This window comes from Nicotiana sylvestris, chromosome 5, assembly GCF_000393655.2.
Source record: "Nicotiana sylvestris chromosome 5, ASM39365v2, whole genome shotgun sequence".
NCBI classification, from domain to species: Eukaryota; Viridiplantae; Streptophyta; class Magnoliopsida; order Solanales; family Solanaceae; genus Nicotiana; species Nicotiana sylvestris.
The window spans coordinates 54,863,252-54,885,542 of NC_091061.1; the positions used below are offsets into that span (position 1 = coordinate 54,863,252).

At 37.5% G+C, this 22,291-nt stretch overlaps 3 protein-coding genes across 3 annotated transcripts; 2 read left to right on the forward strand and 1 right to left on the reverse strand.

Moving 5' to 3' along the window:
* Positions 1–6,213: 6,213 nt before the first annotated feature.
* On the forward strand, positions 6,214–8,111 carry LOC104235932 (putative UDP-glucose flavonoid 3-O-glucosyltransferase 3). Its single transcript, XM_009789766.2, has one exon. The coding sequence runs from the start codon at positions 6,322–6,324 to the stop codon at positions 7,729–7,731; it is 1,410 nt and encodes a 469-aa protein (XP_009788068.1). The 5' UTR covers positions 6,214–6,321; the 3' UTR covers positions 7,732–8,111.
* A 73-nt stretch (positions 8,112–8,184) lies between these two features.
* LOC104235931 (choline-phosphate cytidylyltransferase 2-like) lies at positions 8,185–12,529 on the reverse strand. The gene is made up of 8 exons (XM_009789765.2): positions 12,265–12,529; positions 11,444–11,557; positions 10,680–10,775; positions 10,092–10,134; positions 9,830–9,985; positions 9,627–9,707; positions 8,807–8,917; positions 8,185–8,722 (listed from the first exon to the last, which is right to left on the reverse strand). Exons 1-8 carry the CDS (start codon positions 12,426–12,428, stop codon positions 8,522–8,524), a joined length of 966 nt encoding a protein of 321 aa, XP_009788067.1. The 5' UTR covers positions 12,429–12,529; the 3' UTR covers positions 8,185–8,521.
* A 4,118-nt stretch (positions 12,530–16,647) lies between these two features.
* On the forward strand, positions 16,648–17,559 carry LOC138868677 (uncharacterized). Its single transcript, XM_070146243.1, has 2 exons — positions 16,648–16,902; positions 16,972–17,559. Exons 1-2 carry the CDS (start codon positions 16,648–16,650, stop codon positions 17,557–17,559), a joined length of 843 nt encoding a protein of 280 aa, XP_070002344.1.
* The last annotated feature ends 4,732 nt before the right edge of the window (positions 17,560–22,291 follow it).

Genomic DNA, 22,291 nt, shown 5'->3' on the forward strand with positions numbered 1-22,291 from the left:
ACCGGAAGGAGTATTTCATTTTTCTAGGTTACTGAGCTATGCTTTCTAAAAATAGTTACTTACTGTTATAAATATATTATATAATGAGCTTATCTTTTCAGTACCCGGTTATGGATAAACATTACCCCCGGTAGAAGATTATCCATACCGGGTATAATGAGCTTATCTTTTCAGTACCCGGTTATGGATAAACATTACCCCCGGTAGAAGATTATCCATACCGGGTATAATAAGCTTATCCATTCAGTACTCCGTTATGGATAAATATTGCTCTCAGTAGAAGATTATCCATATCTGGTACAACAGCAGCTTACACAGCAGCTTGTAGCAGCTTACACAACAGCTTGTAGTAGCAGCTTACACAGCAGCTTATAGTAGCTTACACTGCAGCTTGTAGTAGCAGCTTACACAGCAGCTTGTAGTAGCAGCTTACAGAGCAGCTTCCTTTCTTCTATAAATAGAAGAGATTTCAGTTCATTATGTACATCAGTTTGAATTCGAATAATATATCAGTTTCTCTCTATACTTGTCTTTACTTTATAGTCTTTATTTTATAACACGTTATCAGCACGAAGCTCTACCATCTCGAGCAAATATTTTGAAAGTATCTGAGGTAAGAACTTTCTTTTCCTAAATAATGTCAAATCTTTCTAAACTTGAATTTGTAGCCCTGGATATATCGGGCAAAAGCTACATGTCTTGGGTGCTTGATGCTGAAATTCATCTTGATGCGATGGGTCTGGCAGACACCATCAAAGACAAAAATCAGGCATCAAACCAAGACCGTGCCAAAGCAATGATATTCCTACGCCATCACCTTGGTGAGAGCCTGAAAATGGAATATCTTACTGTTAAAGATCCAGTCATACTGTGGAATAATTTGAAAGATAGATATGACCACCTGAAGATGGTCGTTCTTCCACAGGCACGATATGATTGGACTCATTTAAGGCTACAAGATTTTAAATCTATCAGTGAGTATAATTCTGTTATGTTCAGAATTATTTCCCAATTGAAGTTATGTGGTGATAATATTACTAATCATGATATGTTGGAGAAAACTTTCACCACTTTTCATGCCTCGAATATGCTCCTGCAACAACAATATCGAGAGATGGGATTTAAAAAGTATTCTGAACTTATCTCACATCTTTTTATAGCAGAGCAACATAATGGGCTATTAATGAAAAATCATGAAAGCCGACCTATTGGTTCTTGTCCATTTCCTGAAGTGAATGAGACGAACTTCCACCAAGCTAAACGTGGAAGAGGTCGTGGCCCCAGACGTGGTCATGACCGTGGTCGGGGAAGAAACCCCAATCATGGTAATAATAATGCACCAAAGAAGCCTCCTCACCACCAGCAGTGGAAAAGGAAGGAACAAAAGCATGAAGCGGTGCAAGCGCCAAATGTAGAAAATGCATGCTATAGATGTGGAGGAAAAGGGCACTGGTCACGTACTTGTCGTACGCCAAAACACCTGGTTGAGCTTTATTAAGCCTCCCTGAAGAAGACAGAGAAAAATGCTGAAGCAAATTTTATTTCTGAAGATAATTTAGACTTCATGCATTTGGATGTAGCTGATTACTTTGCACTCCCAAAAGGAGAAATGTAATCGGTGGTGAATCTGTAGAAATATAAATATTTTAATTTTTGTTATTTGTAATAGATAGTATGGTTATGTAATTGTTGTACATAAAGAAAAATTATGATTTGATAATGATGTTTACTATAATATATCTTATTTATGTCATTTTAAAGAATATGGATAATATTATTAGATCAACTTAAACTCTAGCAGAGTTTGCAAGAAATATACAACCACCAGAAGTAGTTATATTTCATATATCTCATTGTAATTATATTTTGTTAACCACCAGAAGTGGTATATGTCTATGATCACCAGAAGTGATAATTTAGGCTTTCTATAGTTACAATTGAAGATAAGCTACATAAATATTCTCTATATTAAATGCACGCCTCGATTTGCTCCTGAAGTAGTAAATATTTTAAAAGAGGTTGAGGCATCACAATTTGATGTGATTAATGCGCATTCAGATAATTATGTTCGATTTCCTGAAGGATGAGAACTTTTGATAATATTAATCCATTCCCTGAAGTGAATGTGACAATACTAATAAGTCGGGTAAATATGAACGCGCTCTTGATGTGAATACATTACAATTCACCTCCAGAAGAGTTAATATAATTGAGAGAATATATACTCAATATTTCGTGTTTTAAATTTGCTCCTGAAGAAGTAACACAGTTGAAATTGCCTCCTGAAGTGGAAAAATATTATAAAGAAGAGTTTTCGTGTGCTTAAACAATTGTTTTACATTGTTTATTTGATTGTGATTTTCTCTCATGACACCAGCAGTGTCTGAGCAATATTTGATAGTACAAAATGTATCAATAACTCCTGAAGAGCTAAATGTTTGCCTAAAGAATACATGACACCAGTAGTGCCAGATAAATATTAGATTGTGGATAATAAATTAAGGCTCTCGAAGAGCTTATATACAAATATGTCATTCATATTATATGATTATGGTCAAAACATATGTTGTAGTAAACCTGAAGTTTACTAATACAAATGGCTATCATATTGAGACTACAAATGATTGGAAGATTGATTATCTTCATGTTTCCACAACCATAGGGGGTAAAATAATATGTATGTGAGAAGTTACCTGCCTTATTCTTTAATTTGTACTATATCATGTATCACAGTAAACCAGAAGTTTACTAAAGCAAAAGTTTATGCCATTCTGGTTTACTAAGAGATAACACATGACATGATAAACTTGAAGTTTTTATTTGCCATTTTTAAATGAGCTATTTGAGAATTCAGATAAGCATATACTAAAGAACTAGAAGATTCTTCAGGAATTCTCATGTGTTGCTTGTTCTCATAATGAATTGATTATACCAGCTAAAGTTGGGACTAAGACCCCTGATTCTGAAATATATAAAAGGTGAATATGGGCCCGTTCACCTATCATGTGAACCACTTATAGGTGCATATATGAGATGGTTACATGTGTAATTATTGTCAACCTGCAGTTTGGCATTTGGAATTGCTTTTCTCGATTAAGAGCATAATTTTCAGATTATGAAATCAAGACAGTTCATCTTGATAATGCTGGTTTATATCCAAGCTGGTTTAGCATTGAATACCTCCTATTAATGTCTAAACCATTGCTTATGAGAACAAAGCTTCATGTGTTGGTCTAAGATTTTCTAAATTGCATATAGCAGCACTTGTATGCATCATATCAACAATATATGATAAGTCCTCCCTTCACAATTGGTTTAGGATCAGAAACCAAATATTTTTACTATCTTTTGTTTCGTGGTATATGATTAATTTCTCTACCATAATACACAAAGATATGTTTCCCAAAGATGATTGGGGATATATGTTAGTTTTTCTAACATTTGGGGGATGGAATAAACAGTTGAAAAATATGCTATATGAATCGAATTATCATGATCCTCACTTAGAAGATAATTCAAGTCGAATGCCAGAAGCATTTGCTGATCCAAAATTAAATATCATATTTCAGCTGCAAATGCTCCTATTAAAATTAAAGTCCCTGAAGGATAGAGTTTACTGTACGCATGAAGCGTGGTAGACCAATCGGTTCCAAAGGTAACAATCCTTGAAAAATAGTAGGAGCTAATGATCAAAATGATCATAATGAGGAGGAAATATGCTCTAGAAGAGCCCACGACATAACATTTCATGAAACTCCCGGAAAAGTTCAGGTACCTGAAAATAAAGAAAGTGATGAGATCTCCACAAGTTATGTCACTTCGGAACTGACACAAAATGATCGTCGACGATACATTTAATACAATATAGTGCACAATATTGTAAACGATTGTGAGGATCGGACTAGCAGTCCAGACACTTGAAGATGTCGTACCATTTAGATACAAGTCTTAACCTATATGACTTATTTGGCTAAATCTATATGAAGATCCTTGAAGGATTGAAAATGCCCGAAGCATATAATTCAAAGTCTTGAGAAATGTACTCGATCAAATTATAAAGATCTTTGTACGGTTTAAAGCAATCTGGGCGCATGTGGTATAATCGCCTTAGTGAATATTTGCTGAAAGAAGGTTACATAAATTATGTTATTTGTCCATGTATTTTTATAAAGAAAATGTCATCAGACTTTATTACACTTGCTGTTTATGTTGGTGACATAAATTGGAACTCCAGAAGAGCTCCAAGAGGGTCTTAAAAATGCTTTTACATGGACAAAGTGTACCCATTAAGTACACCATTGGATATTCAATCACTTGAAGTGAATAAGGATCTGTTCCAACCTCTAGAAGAGGATGAAGAGCTCCTTGGTCCTGAAATACTCTATCTCGGTGTAGATGTTGCACTTATTTATCTTGCTAATGCTAACAAAAGTGGTGCAGATCGTATTGATAATGCAGATGCAGGTTATTTATCCGATACCCATAAAGTTCGATCTCAAACCGGCAAGCAGGGAGTGAATATGATTGAGATCAGTGATTCATTCGAGAAACATGTGGGTTGGAATGTGAGAAAAGACCCACAATTTTATACAAAAACAATGTTGCATGCATAGCCCAATTGAAGGGAAGATTGATAAAAGGAGATAGAACGAAGCACATTTCACCAAAATTATTCTACACACACGATCTTCAGAAAAGTGGTGACATTGATGTGCAACAAATCCGTTCAAGTAATAATCCAGCAGATTTATTCACTAAATCTTTGCCAACTTCAACTTTTGAGAAGATGGTATACAAGATTGGAATGCGGAGACTCAAATATTTGAAACAAGGTTTTCATCAGGGGGAGTAAAATACGCGATGCACTCTTTTTCCCTTACTAAGGTTTTTTCCCATGGGGTTTTCCTTATAAGGTTTTTAATGAGGCACCTAACAATGCGTATTACTAAATATGTGTACTCTTTTTCCTTCACTAGGATTTTTTCCCACGTGGTTTTTCCTAGTAAGGTTTTAATGAGGCACATTATCTTTTAATGAACATCCAAGGGGGAGTGTTATAAATATATTATATTATGGATGTTCATTTAGTACTCCGTTGTAAATAAGCTTCCTGAAGAAGCTTATCCATATGGGACTCCACCGTAAATATGTTTATCTATTTAGTACTATATTGGAAATAAGCTTCCTGAAGAAGCTTATCACTTCGGTACCCAGTTATGGATAAACATTACCCCCGGTAGAAGATTATCCATACCGGGTATAATGAGCTTATCTTTTCAGTACCCGGTTATGGATAAACATTACCCCGGTAGAAGATTATCCATACCGGGTATAATAAGCTTATCCATTCAGTACTCCGTTATGGATAAATATTGCTCTCAGTAGAAGATTATCCATATCTGGTACAGCAGTAGCTTACACAGCAGCTTGTAGCAGCTTACACAACAACTTGTAGTAGCAGCTTACACAACAACTTATAGTAGCTTACACTGCAGCTTGTAGTAGCAGCTTACACAGCAACTTGTAGTAGCAGCTTACAGAGCAGCTTCCTTTCTTCTATAAATAGAAAATATTTCAGTTCATTATGTACATCAGTTTGAATTCAAATAATATATCAGTTTCTCTCTATACTTGTCTTTACTTTATAGTCTTTATTTTATAACACTTACGAATATTTCTTTCTTTCTTTCATTTTATATAAAGTTCTTTCCTTTTTTATATGATCAAGTAAGAATACATCTTTATACATTTGAAAACTTTTTAACTTTAAACTTCTTTCTCACTTTACCTTAATGATATATTTTCATAGTCGGACACATGACGTGTTTAAGACTAAGGGCTCGATTGGTATGAGGGTTAAGGAATAATTAATTTCGAGATTAAATTTGAGAAGAGTTTATCCCATGTTTGGTTGGTAAAAAAGTACAGTATAATTAATTTCTCGGGATTGTAATATTTTTTTATCCCTATAAAAAGATGAAATAACTAGTCTCATAAGTAGTTTTGGAATAGCTTCTTTCTAACCAAATGACCCCTAAAAGTTGAGCTTACTTTTGTTATGCGCCAAAAGCTTCCCTTTCTTTCTTTTCTAAAAGTTGTTGCACCGTCAAACACAACCATATAATATGAAATGTATTAAAGCTTCTCTATTTCCCATTGCATCCATTAACTCAGAAAAGACAAAAGAAAATGAATTATGACAATGGCAAAAATGACTGTTGAATTCCTATATATATACTTTAATAAGCTTTAACATATTCAACACACCACTAGTTTCCAGTATCCATCATCTTCATCTTGTTTAGGTTCCAACTTCCAAGTATGAAGAAAGCAGAGTTGGTTTTTGTTCCTGCTCCAGGCATAGGTCACCTTGTCCCCACATGCCAGTTTGCGGTGAACTTGCTCAATCTTGATGAACAGCTATGCATAACCATGATCATCATTAGGCCTCAGGCGCCATTTGATGTTGGCATAGATGCATACATTCAAAGATTCTCCTCAAATACTGCTGTTGATCATCGGATCAGATTCATCAAACTTCCTCAAGTTGAACTACCACCCTTAGAAGAGTTTACAAAGTCTATGGAGAATTTCTTCTCTCTTCTCATATCAAGCTATAAACCCCTCGTCAAAGATGCTATTATCAACAACAAACATTCCAACACGACAATAGTTGGGTTAGTAATCGATATGTTTTGCAGTTCAATGATTGATGTAGCAAATGAACTTGGGATTCCTCCCTATATTTTCTTCACTTCTGGTTCAGGTTTTCTTGGTTTTGTGCTTTACCTCTCTGTTTGGCATAGCCAACATGGGAGGGAATTTAGCCTCACAGATCCTGATTTAGATATGCCATCCTATGCCAACTTAGTACCCTCAAATGTCTTACCAACTTTTGCTTTCAATAAGGAAGGTTACGCAGCATTCATGAACCATGGTGCCAGGTTCAAAGAAACCAAAGGAATTCTCATCAATACATTTGCTGAACTTGAATCCCATGCTGTGAATTCATTAGCATCTGACCCTGAACTACCTCCAGTATATACAATAGGACCGCATCTTGACCTTGCAGGTCAAAAGAGTAGGGAGGACAATAAGGAAGAAGTTATGAAATGGCTAGAAGATCAGCCACCATCATCTGTGCTATTTCTGTGCTTTGGTAGCATGGGAACTTTAGAGGTCCCACAGCTACAAGAGTTGGCAAATGCCCTTGAACAAAGCGGGGTGAGGTTCTTGTGGTCAATAAAAATGCCCCTTGGTTCTGAATATGGTAAGTTTGATGAGCTACTGCCAGAAGGATTCTTGAGTAGGACTAAAGACAGAGGAATGGTATGTGGTTGGGCGCCCCAAGTGCATGTTTTGACTCACAAAGCCACTGCTGGTTTTGTATCTCATTGTGGATGGAACTCGACACTGGAGACTTTATGGCATGGAGTTCCTATGGTAACATGGCCTCTACATGGAGAGCAGCAGATTAACGCGTTTCAGATGGTGAAGGATCTTGAGCTGGCAGTGGAGCTGAGAATGGATTACAGGATGGGGAAGATCAGTGATGGAGGAATAGTGAGAGCAGAGGAGATTGAGAATGCTATAAGATGCATAATGGATAGTGAAAATCCAGTGAGGAAAAGAGTGAAAGAAATGAGGGACAAAAGCAGGGAGGTCTTGATGGAAGGTGGTTCTTCCTTTGTTTCTTTAAGACATTTCCTCAAGACCATTCTTGATGGCTAGCAATGAAAATTGATGTTGTTTGAACTAGTCTCTTACCTAGTCTATGTTTAGGGACAAAACAACCAAGTTGCAAACATCCTGACCAGCGCAGATGTACCATTATCCGAGATCTCTCGTACTACAATTCCCTGCTTTACATATGAATGTTTTTGTCAAAGATTACTTAGGAATCATGTATCTTAGGGAATTTTATGCATTTACTAAACCTTAATATGTTTAAGTTATCCTTTAGGGAGAAACACCGGTGGTTTGGTGCACCTGGTACGAGTATGTATCATAACAGGTCTTAACAGACCCCTCCCCTCTTGTCTCTGCACAATGTTGAGTTTTCATTTATTTGTCTCCCATCAAACTATACTTCCCACCCAAATTTCTGTTAATTCTACTCCTTTTGCAAGATAGTTTCTGTAAATTATTAATTATACTTGCGCTGCAGAGAAGAAAAGTAACTACTTCACTAAATCATATGGTACACTACTCATATTTTCCATTTAAATAAAAGTTTCACATTAACACCAGGTTTCTAAAAAAAACCATTTACTATTGAAGCAAGATTAATTCCAACAGAACAGTAAAATACATGTATGTAATCGATTGTGCACACCGAATTTGAACAACTATAAAAAAAAATGAACTAAAAAATGCATTATAATCTAGAATCAGCTCAGATACACAACCTCCGTGCAAGCACTGCAGCAACGACAATCTTCTGCAGCGGCTATCTACAAAATTCCATACCAACCTACAACAAGAATCAAAGAAACAGATGTTCTGCTGTTAGGCACAAGTGTTACTCTGTAGACGATGATGAATTCTTTTTATCCTCATTATGCTGTTCTTCATTGTCAAAATACTCTTCTTCCTCCTCTTCGACATAGTAGTACTCATCATCTTCTTCTTCATCAGTATCAATCGTATTTCCATTTTCCAGCAAATCCCTTGATTTCTGGCCTCTTGACCGTTCTTGAATTCGATCCCTGATGGCTGTTCCCTAGTAGCCATAATTTATAAAATAAGAATCATTGAAGAAAGGCATATTCATGAATAGATACAACAATTAGTTGATTTTGCTCACCATTTTATAGCAACTCTCTTCGAACATCTGAAGAAATCCAGCAACCCAACGATCAGCATTTTCAATCCACTCATTGTGATGCATACCAGCTGTTTTTGCAACAGTTTGAATCTAAAATACAAGGGCACATGCACAATCATATCCATCTGAGCATAATAGATCAACCAAAGAACAAGAGAAGAAGCAGCATATTCTTACTCAAGATGGATCCGATACTGAACATAATAGATCAATCAAAGTTATTGACAGAGAGAAAATTTTCAATTTATATCACATGGTTATTGACAGTTTATGATTCTGGTCCTCCTGGTGTTGAGTTATACACCTTTAACCTCAACTAACAGAAATGCACATTGTAGTCCCTCCACTTGCGAAGATGGCAATTTGCTAATCCACATAACTACCCATGTATTAAGTGCTGTACTTTTACTCCATATTTGGTGTAATATATGTAGTCTCAATTTAACATATTTCCTCTAAAGTACACATTTCAACTGATCGCGAGTTAAATATGCTTGGATGGGATATTACAAGGACTAAAAACCAAATTTAGCGAATATTGGGGGACCAAAGTGAAATCATCCCTTGCATAAAAGAAGACAAGTTGCAATCAAGTAAAGAAAAAGCTATAAGCAAAAGAACAATTAAGCTATTTGTGTAGTTGTATCATCCAATTGATAAGTTGTTTGATTTCAGTTGGATATGAATTGAATTCTATCTTAACTCTTGCCATCAATCATAAAAATGCCAGATATTACTCACATATAACCAAAGTATCATATAAACGCACACAAAAGATTGCCTTCACATCTGACTATACCTTTTCTCCCACTTTCTCTTGATGTTCTTTGACTTTCTCCTGTAACTTCATTAGTCTCATGTTGACCCTCAATCGCTTTTCCTAAATACATGACACAATATCTTATGAAAAGGCCATATCACGTACCATAGGAACACCTTGTGACACAACCAAAAGGATGAAAATAAGTAAAGCAGAACATTATATTTGAGTAAAGATCATGCCTTGACATAGCTAACACCAAGTTCCTTCCTTGAATATCCACGATCCAAGTTTCGCATCACATACTTGTTATAGTCTTTAATTATTCTCATTATAACGTCTGAAGTTGAAATTCCATCAGTTCGTTTCGTTTCTTTAAATCTTCCAACAGCTTTGACCTACAAAGGAGAGAGTTAAATATTGGATGTTTCAAAATCAATCAAGCAATAAATGAGCTATGAGCCTATGAGGCATGATTTCCAGAATCTATAAATAATTACTTACAAATTCATAGACATCTTTTCCCGCTCCACTAGCATCGGCATAACTATCAATTGTTTAAGCAAAAAAACAATAAGAAGAAGATGATGAAAAACCCCATACTAGATTCTTTTGAATTAACTTGTCAAAAGATTCCCGCAAGTACACAATAAGCTATAATCAAACACAGTTACATAATACACGTAATACAACTCATATAATCTCTACATGAATCCTTTTTACAGGTAAATCCACTGTTTTTTTTTTCATTTTAAAGCTCCTTAGTATACTCGAGATCGTATGTTTTCTAGGTGTGACTCGTGACAATATTCACTTTCTCAAGTAAGATGCTTATCATTCATAGTCCATTGCTTTCTCAAATCATATTTCCCCCAAACTTTTCGGGCATATACTTTAAACTTTCAAAATCTGAAAAACAGTAGAGTAGTAAACCAAAATGTTCAATATGAAATGAGAGTGTGGGGGGTATGAATCCAATTGATCATTTTCACAAAATCACATACACTAGTTCATGGAGATATTGATTACTCATTCTTCCACCGAAGGAAATCCCATTTATCCTAAAGCAACTCTGAAGCTAAGAAATCTTACGGAAGGGCATCATGAGCAACATAGTCAATATGATGATTGTCAAGGAACTCTTGACTTATAACCCATGGGGCATCAGGAATGACTTCGTCCACCCACCTAGCAAAAGTAAAAGGTTACTCAAATAGTTTGCTACCAAAAATAATAAATGAAAAGTAATGGCAACAGAACTAAAAGGATTATGAAGAAATGGAGAGCCTTCCCAAGTAATAACATTAACCAATATATGCACAATGAGAATCAAGCAGCCTTACTTGTGTACTAGCTTTGAGTATTATAATAAATTTCCCACCCAGATATCCGAGTTCGGTACCTGGGTGGTTCCCCAAAAAGAAAAACAAGCAGCATCGGCACATTTGAAACTGGAAAAAAGCACATATGTAATTACTCCAATTGGTCACAATTGATGCTGCTTAAATGAGGCTGAATCACATGAAAGACCCACATGCATCATTGGCTGTTCGAATGTTCCAGTATCAAAGAGACAATTTACACCATGTAGAGGTCAAAAGGAGAAAAGGCAAATCCAGATAATAAATGTTCCTTGGAAGAGTAATGACTTTGCAAAGATGACAACTTATCCCATTCAGAAAATAAACATTCTTTATAATATTTCATGAAGCTTATGTCAGAACTAGATATGATGTCAAAATTAACTATACTCGATCAATCAACAATGCTTTGAATCCAAATTAATTTGATCAGCTGTATGAATACTGTATAACCATACTCGCAGTGGAAATAATTGAAAAAAAGAAGAACATTACTTGCAATGGCGGAGGGACTCATAACGCTCTTCCTCTGTCATAACAGTTCTACCCTTGTATTTGTGCGTCATCTCATCCGAGCAACATCCAACAAGCAAGTATGTGTTGGGAAACCTGTGACCATCCCAAATAACTGTTAAGAGAAGAAAATTGTGAAGCCATTATACCCGAGTTATTCGGCAGTTCGCCAATGGAACACAGTCTACATACATATACGCGAAATCAACCACAAATTGAGAAAGCAGCAGCAGAATGAAGAAGGAGCATACAGATGCTAACTGAACAAAAAAAGATCACAGCATTATAACCAACAGCTAATGTAAGTGACTCCTCCCAAATTACACCATTTGTGCTAACTATGACTGGTCACAAAATCTGCCTACACACATATAGCGAAAAATATAAATCGATCAATAACTACACCTCAATTCCAAACAATTTGGGATCGGCTATATTAGTCCTCTATACCTATTCCATTCTCATCAGGCCCATATCATTGAGGAGTCATTATAATTTTGAACGTTTTTACATTGGGCATCCTCTATATCATTGAAGCTGTTTCATGACGTGGAAACAGACTCTCGTAGAAATGCAAAGTAAGGCTGCATATGTAAGATCCAATGCCTCCAGACATTCACTCTATTGGTGTCCATATCATTCCAATAATTTCCATGTTTAAAAAGATTCATTATCTTATATTGAGCAACAACGTAACCTACACAAATGTCAATTTTATTCCTTTAATAAATCAAAGTTGACGTAGGTAGAAATGCATAGATAACGTGAAAATACGACTGAAGCAGAAATAGGAGAGCACATACGATTTTTTGGCTTGTTCGAGGGAGCGGGCGTGGCCGAAATGGAAGAGATCGTAGATCCCATCGGCGTAGACACGGACGGGGCGGTCTGACGGTGGGAGATCATTGGCGCAATGGTGTTGGTTGTTATGTTCCGCCGTCGCAACGCCGGTCTCTCCCATTTTCATAGTATCTCAAATCGAATTTCGCTCCCGTCCGGTATGCCTTCTGTTATAGTTCCCACCTTTTATATGTCCATTTGCATGTAAATTATGCCAAGGCGCGATCTACGGAGCCAAAGCCACTTCCCAAGTTCGTACCTAGTACCTAATCTCCAATAATTATTTTCAAAAAAAAAAAAAATACTTTTGCTTTCATATGGTGTTTACATGGAATTAATCAATTTAATCTTAAAAGTCATAAATTAATATAAGAATATATATTATTTAATTATTAATGATATAAGAGTTTAAATAATTTTGTGTAAACACCATGTACGAATAAGTTTCTATCTTCGATTCCCAACTTATTTTTCAATTATTTTAATTACAAGTTGCAAGAATTTGAAAGAACAAGAGTAAAAGTGTTTTTGGGGTTAAATATGTTACACCTTGTGTATTCGGCGTTATCATGCTGTAAATGGGATAATTCAATAGGAAGATAATTTCTATGAGATATTTAAATGATGCGATAGTTATACGTTAAGATTGGAAGTCATTTGAGTTGTGATTAAAAATTCGACAAAGATCGCGCGCAAGTTACGGGTTTAAATTTCACTAGAATTTGGATAAAATGTTGATGACCTTTTCTCTCAATATACTGGGAGTTATGGTGTGTTCTACCTACCGAATCGAAGGTCTATGAGTCTAGTTTCCAACGCAACAAACCGTTCGTTAATACGACTTCAGAGTAGAGAAATATTAACATTTTCGTACAGGGGTGCACACTGTTACGGGAACAGTGTGCCTAGTCGGGTTTAGTCAAAATTTCTTTATTTAAGTCAATTTTTAAAACAGAACCCCTGCGTTTTATCCTCTCCAAAACAGAACCAAAAACCTAGGGATTTCCTCTCAAACTTCTCCCATCCATCTAGCCAAGCATAACAACAATTTAGTCATCCTCAAGATGGAGAACACCATGGTAGCTTCGGAATCGTGAATTCTTCGGTGTTTCACTTTTCATAGCAAGACTCCGCCTTGAAGTAATTTCGAATTTTGAGTAATTCTGGTCACATAAGGTATGATTTAACTTCCTCTTTGATCTTTGTAAACTTCTACCATAAGAACAAAGTTTCTTGCAACATGGGACCTAATCTGCGTCAGATTATCAACTGAATCTATCCGTTTTCTAGTCCCAATAATAGGATTAGTCTTATTACAACTCATCCTTTGAAGACATGAAACGTTCATTAACTATGTTTGTTTACTTGTGCAGATTAATAAATTAGTAAACCACATGTTTCTTTTTGCTCATAAAATTATAAAACTTTCCCCATCTAAGAACTACTTATTAAAATGTTCATACTTGGAATGTACTACTTACTACTGTTTTGTTGGGGCTGTTCTATATGGATTTATTGTGTTGTTTGGATATGTGAAGACATGTATGGAATCATGTCAATGAGGAGATGTAGTAAAGCAATATTTGGTAGTGTGTTGGGGGAAAATTAATCTACAAAAGTGTCTACAAATTCATGGCCACAAGTTGTTCGCGTAAATGTCTAAATGAAGAATTATTTAAGCTATGAGCTTGAATTTGATTTTGAATGGTTTGTATTATGTAGGAAATCATTCCTAAGGCTTTTGAGGTCTTGGAAACAGTATATAACTCCATCGACAAGGTATGTAGGGCTTTCGCTATACTTTTCGGCATGACTAGAATTCGAATAAACGTTTATCGAATTGTCTCGTCGGATTCGAGTTATTTCACCTTCAACTTATAAAGATGCTTAGACCTGATCTTTTCTCATAGATTGCTTACTCTAGAGGATATCTATGAATTCTCGGATTTCCTTGTTCCTTGCTTAAAAAGAACTAGAGCCTTTTTACTCGTTCTCCTTTCGACGTTCATATAAATCATGAATAAGTAACATTTACTTCAAAGGTACTCATAATACATAACTCTCATGTTCTTAGTACTTGTTGGCTCGTAGTTGAAAATTAAATATTTTTAGCCACAACCATGATAGTCGGGGAATAATGATGATAGGCCACTTCGACTCTTCTTAGAATACGTCTTTTAAGGTTGGTTTCGCATTGCACCTATATAATTTATGATTTAGTATATGTATGTATTTACTTTCATTACCGAGCCGCATTATAGACGGTCGGGGTATGACACATATTGTGTAATCACTGATCAGTTGGGATTACCGAGCTTCACGTGGCCGGGTACGATTCTACCGAGCCTTTATTATGGCCGGGTATGTTATGGATATTATAGCCCCACAGAGGGATTTATTATTATATAATGTGATATATTATAAGTAGCGATAGTGAACGACGGTGTCACGAGCATACATTTATATCCATGTTGAATTTTAGTTTCCTACCGAGGCTAGTTTCAGAATTTAAATTATCTCTATGTCTCTTCTCTTGTTAATTACATTTTTCATGTTACACTTGTCGCCCTACATATTCAGTACATATTTCGTACTGACGCATTTTTATGCGCTGTGTTCATGCCCACAGGTTCGAATAGACAGAGTGGTGTGCCTCCTCAGTAGGACCCCCAGGATCAGCGTTGGGTTTCGCACTCCACTTCTTCGGAGTTGCTGACTTTGAGTCCATAGGTACTATTACAGATGTATATGTGTGGTTTTGGGCATGTCGGGGGCTTTGTCCCGCCCTGTTGAGATTGTCTTACACTCTTAGAGGCTTGCAGACTAGCGGTCATTATATATATATTTTTTTCGTATCGCCCTATCGGCCTTCTGGATTGCTGTTATACTGTTGTTACAGCCTTGTTGGCCTAGTTTATATATATATATATATATATATATATATGTCGTGTTGGGCTCTTCTGCCTGCAGGTTATTATATTTCAGATCATATCTCATGGTTGGTTCGCTCGGGCCTTCGGGCATCGGGTGCCAGCCATACCTCCCAAGGTTGGGGTGTGACAAACTTGGTATCAGAGCAGGTCAGTCCTAGGGAGTCTACAAGCCGTGTCTAGTAGAGTCTTGTTTATGGTGTGTTGTGCACCACACTTATAAACATGAGGCTATTGGGCATTTAGGATTATTACTTTCTTCTTGATCTAGATCGTGCAATAGAGCCTAATCATAAGTGTTCATTCCTAATTCTCTTTTTGTTTACCTTCTCAGTGATGCCTAACACTAGGAGACGACAAGTGGCTATGAAATTTATTCAGAGGTTGGATGAGGAGGTGGGAGAGGGCACAAGTCAGGTGCCACCTGTTAATGTAGATCAACATGAGCCACAGAATGAGGCTGATTCTCAGGCTTCCGGGGCAGTACCCCTACCACCCCCGGAAGGGCGTAGAGGAGCTAACATACCTCCAGTCCCTCTCCCAGTTGTTCCTGATCAGGACCTAGACATGCGGAGTGATGTACAATTACTGACTCGAATAGTGGCCTCCCAAGCCCAACACCAGACCTTCGGTATTGCTGATAGGTCCGTGAGTGCGAGAGTTCGAGACTTTATCAACTTGGATCCTCCAGTATTTACAGGGGTTGATCCTAATGCTGACCCACAGGATTTTCTGGATCTTATGCAATGGACCTTACAAATTATACATGCCACGGATGTTGAGTCAGTGGAGTTTACTTCTTATAGACTACGTGATGTTGCTGTGACATGGTATGAGACTTGGAAGAAAACTCGGGGGCCTAATGTGCCACCAGTGACATGGAAGGAGTTCTCTGAGGCATTTTTACAGCAATATTTGCCAATCGAGCTTCGAAGAGCCCGACGAGATAGGTTCTTACACTTAGAACAGGGTAATATGAGCGTTCGGGAATATAGCATGCAGTTCAACTCTTTGGCTAGGTATGCTCCTACGATTGTTGCTGATATGAGTGATCGGGTACACCAGTTTGTTAGTGGTTTGGGGGCACACTTGATAAATGAGTGCACTACAGCTTCTCTAAACCAAGGAATGGATATTGCCCGTATTCAAGCATATGCACAGGGTCTAGAGGATCGCAAGAGGCAACAACGAGCCAATCGAGAGCATGATAGAGGGCAGCAGAAGAGGGCGCGGTTCACAGGTAACATAGGAGAGTTTCGAGGTGGATTTAGGCCACAGTTTCCCCGGTGTCAGTCTTATCCGGCATCCAGTGCACCGCCACAGTTTCAGGGATAGCGCCAGGATCGGACCACTTATTCTGGTCCAGGTCAGAGTTCACGGACCCCAGGTCCACAGTTTAGAGGCGAGTTCAGTCAGATGAGGCCTCAGTTTCCTAGATGTGATCGATGTGGCCGAAATCATTTTGGACCATGTCGCCAGGGTTCTGATGCATGTTATACATGTGGACAGCCAGGTCATATTATGAGACATTGTCCGATGATAGGTGGAGGGGGTATGGCTCAGCCGACGGCATCTGCAGGGGCTTCTTCTTCTTCGGTACGTCCTCCTAGACAGAGTATGCAGACATCAGCTGGCAGGGGTAGGGGAAGATTTGGAGCTTTGGTTCAGGAGGTCAGTAGAATCGCATATATGCTTTATCGAGTCGTCAGGATTTAGAGTCATCTCCGGATGTGGTTACAGGTATACTATCCGTCTTTTCTATCGATATTGTATGCCTTGATAGATCCTGGTTCTACATTGTCGTATATCTCCCCCTTCGTTGCTAGTAAATGGGATAGAGAGCCTGAATTGTTGCAAAAGTCCTTTGAGGTATCTATGCCAATGGGTGAGTCTGTTGTAGTTAGACGGGTATATCGAAGTTGTGACGTGAAGATTCATGACCGCCATACGTTAGCTGATTTGCATGAGCTAGAAATGGCTGATTTTGATATCATTATGGGTATGGATTGGTTGGCTTCTTGTTATGCCAATGTAGATTGCTGGACAAAGATAGTTCGTTTTAATTTTCCAAGTGAGCCTATTATTGAATGGAAAGGTGATGCTGCAGCGCCTAAGGGAAAGTTTATTTCTTACCTTAAAACTCGAAGGATGATTTTGAAAGGGTACATCTATCATTTGGTACGAGTGCATGATATGGAGGTGAAATCTCCAACCCTTCAATCGGTTCCCGTTGTGAATGATTTTCCTGATGTATTTCCTGATGAACTTCCTGGTCTTCCTCCAGAAAGAGAAATCGACTTTGCTATTGATATGCTTCCAGATACTTAACCAATATCTATTCCTCCATACAGAATGGCTCCTGCTGAGTTAAAAGAATTGAAAGCCCAGTTGAAGGATCTTTTGAATAAGGGCTTTATCAGGCCCAACACATCTCCCTGGGGTGCACCAGTGTTGTTTGTTCGTAAGAAGGATGGTTCGTTAAGAATGTGTATTGACTATCGCCAGCTCAACAAAGTGACTATCAAGAACAAATACCCTTTACCCAGAATTGATGATTTGTTTGATCAGTTGCAAGGTGCCAAATATTTCTCAAAGATTGACCTTCGATCCGGCTATCACCAATTGCGAGTTAAGGAGAGAGATATTACGAAAACGGCTTTCCGTACTAGATATGGCCATTATGAATTTCTTGTGATGTCTTTAGGTCTTACTAATGCGCCAGCAGCTTTTATGGATTTAATGAATCGGGTTTTCAAGCCATTTCTAGATATATTTGTAATTGTTTTCATTGATGATATTCTGGTATATTCTCAATCAGAAGCAGAACATGAGGATCATTTGCGTGTGGTGTTGCAGACTTTGAAAAATCAGAAATTATATGCTAAATTCTCCAAATGTGAATTTTGGTTGAATTCAGTGGCTTTCCTTGGGCATATCGTTTCCGATAAAGGTATTAAGGTAGATGGCCAGAAAATTGAAGCAGTACAAAACTGGCCTAGACCTACAACTCCTACGGAAGTTCGTAGTTTCTTGGGCTTAGCTGGTTATTATCGAAGATTTGTTGAGAACTTCTCTTCTATTGCTGCTCCCATGACAAAATTGACACACAAAGCCGTTAAGTTCCAATGGTCTGATTCATGTGAAAGGAGCTTTCATGAGTTGAAGAAACGCTTAACATCAGCACCTGTTCTAGCACTTCCGAAAGGATCTGAAGGTTATGTGGTATATTGTGATGCATCCAAGGTTGGATTGGGATGTGTTCTAATGCAGCATGGAAAAGTTATTGCATATGCTTCGAGGCAGTTGCGAAAGCACGAATACAATTATCCGACTCACGATATTGAGTTAGCAGCCGTTATATTTGCCTTGAAAATATGGCATCATTATCTTTATGGTGTTCATGTGGATATCTATACAGATCACAAAAGTTTACAATATATATTTAAGCAGAAAGACTTGAACTTGAGACAAAGAAGATGGCTTGAATTGCTGAAGGACTATGATGTGGATATTTTGTACCATCCGGGCAAAGCGAATGTGGTAGCTGATGCATTGAGTCGCAAATCCATGGGCAGCTTGAAGCATGTAGAAGCTGGGAAATTAGAAATGACTAAAAAGATATATCAATTGGCTAACCTGAGTGTACGACTACATGATACAGGTGACCAGGGTGTAGTAGTCCAAAATATTGCGGGGTCATCACTGGTAGCTGAGGTAGAAATGCGCCAATTTGAGGATCCGGAGTTAGTCAAAATTAAAGAGAGTATCCCTTTTCAGAAGAAGCAGTTGTTCGAGCAATCTGATGATGGAATTCTAAAATATAAAGGCCGATGGTGTGTACCTAATGTTGGGGAGCTTCGTAAGCAAATTATGACAGAGATGCACCAGTCTCGGTACTCAGTTCATCCTGGTTCAACCAAAATGTATCATGATCTTCGTCAGCTATACTGGTGGAACGACATGAAGAAAGATATAGCCACATTTGTGGCTCAGTGTCCCAACTGCCAGCAGGTTAAAGCTGAACACCAGAAACCTGGAGGGCTACTTCAAAATATTGAGATTCCAGCTTGGAAATGGGAATCGATTAATATGGATTTCATTACAGGATTGCCCAATTCTCACCGTAAGTTCAATTCTATTTGGGTCATTGTGGATAGGCTGACGAAATCAGCTCACTTTCTCCCAGTTAGGACCACCTATTCAGCTGAAGACTATGCGAGCCTGTATATCAAGGAAATAGTTCGGCTACATGGAGTTCCGTTTTCTATTATATCTGACAGAGGTGCCCAATTTACAGCTAATTTCTGGAGGTCTTTTCAAGAAGGTTTGGGTACTCTTGTTAACCTTAGTACAACATTTCATCCGCAGACCGACGGACAAGCCGAACGCACTATTCAGACACTCGAAGATATGTTGCGAGCTTGTGTCTTAGACTTCAAGGGAAGTTGGGAAGATCATTTACCGCTTATTGAGTTTGCCTACAATAACAGTTATCATGCAGGTATTCAGATGGCACCTTATGAGGCACTATATGGGAGGAAATGCAGATCTCCTATTGGCTGGTTCGATGTTGGCGAGACAAAGTTGCTAGGAGCTGAATTGGTACAGCAAGCTGTAGAAAAGGTAAAGTTGATCCAGGAAAGGTTGCATACAGCTCAAAGTCGACAGAAATCATATTCAGATAACCGACGTCGAGACTTGGAATTTTCTGTAGGAGACTGGGTATTCTTGAAAGTGTCGCCTATGAAGGGTGTAATGAGATTTGGTAAGAAAGGAAAACTCAGCCCTAGATATGTTGGGCCATATCAGATTGTTCAGAGAATTGGGCGAGTAGCCTACAAACTTGACCTGCCACCAGAATTAGAAGCAATCCATCCGGTATTTCACATTTCCATGCTTCGGAAATTCTTAGGTGATCCTTCTTGCATCAGCCTTATCGAGGATATTGAAGTTTCCGAGAACTTGTCATATGAAGAAATACCTACTGCCATTCTTTACTGTCAAATCCGTAAGCTACGGACTAAAGAGGTAGCCTTAGTAAAAGTACTTTGGAGGAGCAATAATGTAGAGGAAATGACATGGGAGGCCGAGGAGGACATGAAGTCCAGATACCCTCATTTATTTGAGTCTTCAGGTGATATGCCTGAGACAAACATGGCAGGTGTTGCACATATATCAACCAGTGACAGTTAAGGTAATTAAGTTATGGCTAACCTTCTTATTATCATTATTGTATAAGTAAATGGTCGGGTGAGGCCAAGTTGATGTTATTATTATGATGTGTAGCCCTGTGTGGCCTTAGATATGTATGTTTGGGCTGATGACAGGTTTTGGATATTCATATTTATAGGGGAAACTCTGGCGATTTTTTTTTTTTTAAAAATAATTAGAAGTTAGGTTAACCGTTAACATTCGAGGACGAATGTTCTTAAGGAGGGGAGAATGTTACACCTTGTGTATTCGGCGTTATCATGCTGTAAATGGGATAATTCGATAGGAAGATAATTTCTATGAGATATTTAAATGATGCGATAGTTATACGTTAAGATTGGAAGTCATTTGAGTTGTGATTAAAAATTCGACAAAAATCGCGCGCAAGTTACGGGTTTAAATTTCATTGGAATTTGGATAAAATGTTGATGACATTTTCTCTCAATATACTGGGAGTTATAGTGTGTTCTACCTACCTAATCGAAGGTCTATGAGTCTAGTTTCCAACTCAATAAACCGTTCGTTAATACGACTTCGGAGTAGAGAGATATTAACATTTTCGTACAGGGATGCACACTGTTACGGGAACAGTGTGCCTAGTCGGGTTTAGTCAAAATTTCTTTATTTAAGTCAATTTTTAAAACAAAACCCCTGCGTTTTATCCTCTCCAAAATAGAACCAAAAACCTAGGGATTTCCTCTCAAACTTCTCCCATCCATCTATCCAAGCATAACAACAATTTAGTCATCCTCAAGATGGAGAACACCATGGTAGCTTCGGAATCGTGAATTCTTTGGTGTTTCACTTTTCATAACAAGACTCCGCCTTGAAGTAATTTCGAATTTTGAGTAATTCTGGTTACATTAGGTATGATTTAACTTCCTCTTTGATCTTTGTAAACTTCTACCATAAGAACAAAGTTTCTTGCAACATGGGACCTAATCTGCGTCAGATTATCAACTGAATCTATCCGTTTTCCAGTCCCAATAATAGGATTAGTCTTATTACAACTCATCCTTTGAAGACATGAAACATTCATTAACTATGTTTGTTTACATGTGCAGATTAATAAATTAGTAAACCACATATTTCTTTTTGCTCATAAAATTATAAAACTTTCCCCATCTAAGAACTACTTATTAAAATGTTCATACTTGGAATGTACTACTTACTACTGTTTTGTTGGGGCTGTTCTATATGAATTTATTGTGTTGTTTGGATATGTGAAGACATGTATGGAATCATGTCAATGAGGAGATGTAGTAAAGTAATATTTGGTGGTGTGTTGGGGGAAAATTAATCTACAAAAGAGTCTACAAATTCATGGCCACAAGTTGTTCGCGTAAATGTCTAAATGAAGAATTATTTAAGCTATGAGCTTGAATTTGATTTTGAATAGTTTGTATTATGTAGGAAATCATTCCTAAGGCTTTTGAGGTCTTGGAAACAGTATATAACTCCATCGACAAGGTATGTAGGGCTTTCGCTATACTTTTCGGCATGACTAGAATTCGAATAAACGTTTATCGAATTGTCTCGTCGGATTCGAGTTATTTCACCTTCAACTTATAAAGATGCTTAGACCTGATCTTTTCTCATAGATTGCTTACTCTAGAGGATATCTATGAATTCTCGGATTTCCTTGTTCCTTGCTTAAAAAGAACTAGAGCCTTTTTACTCGTTCTCCTTTCGACGTTCATATAAATCATGAATAAGTAACATTTACTTCAAAGGTACTCATAATACACAACTCTCATGTTCTTAGTACTTGTTGGCTCGTAGTTGAAAATTAAATATTTTTAGCCACAACCATGATAGTCGGGGAATAATGATGATATGCCACTTCGAC

Excerpts from the sequence above, each read along its gene's own strand:
- LOC104235932 (XM_009789766.2), top strand. The coding sequence starts at position 6,322 with ATGAAGAAAGCAGAGTTGGTTTTTGTTCCTGCTCCAGGCATAGGTCAC.
- LOC104235931 (XM_009789765.2), bottom strand. The coding sequence starts at position 12,428 with ATGAAAATGGGAGAGACCGGCGTTGCGACGGCGGAACATAACAACCAA. Across the intron at positions 11,558-12,264 it reads CTCGAACAAGCCAAAAAATC|GTTTCCCAACACATACTTGC; the intron begins GTATGTGCTCTC and ends GGATGGTCACAG. Across the intron at positions 8,723-8,806 it reads AAGAGAGTTGCTATAAAATG|GGAACAGCCATCAGGGATCG; the intron begins GTGAGCAAAATC and ends TATGGCTACTAG.
- LOC138868677 (XM_070146243.1), top strand. The coding sequence starts at position 16,648 with ATGAGGCCTCAGTTTCCTAGATGTGATCGATGTGGCCGAAATCATTTT. Across the intron at positions 16,903-16,971 it reads TTGGAGCTTTGGTTCAGGAG|GTATACTATCCGTCTTTTCT; the intron begins GTCAGTAGAATC and ends ATGTGGTTACAG.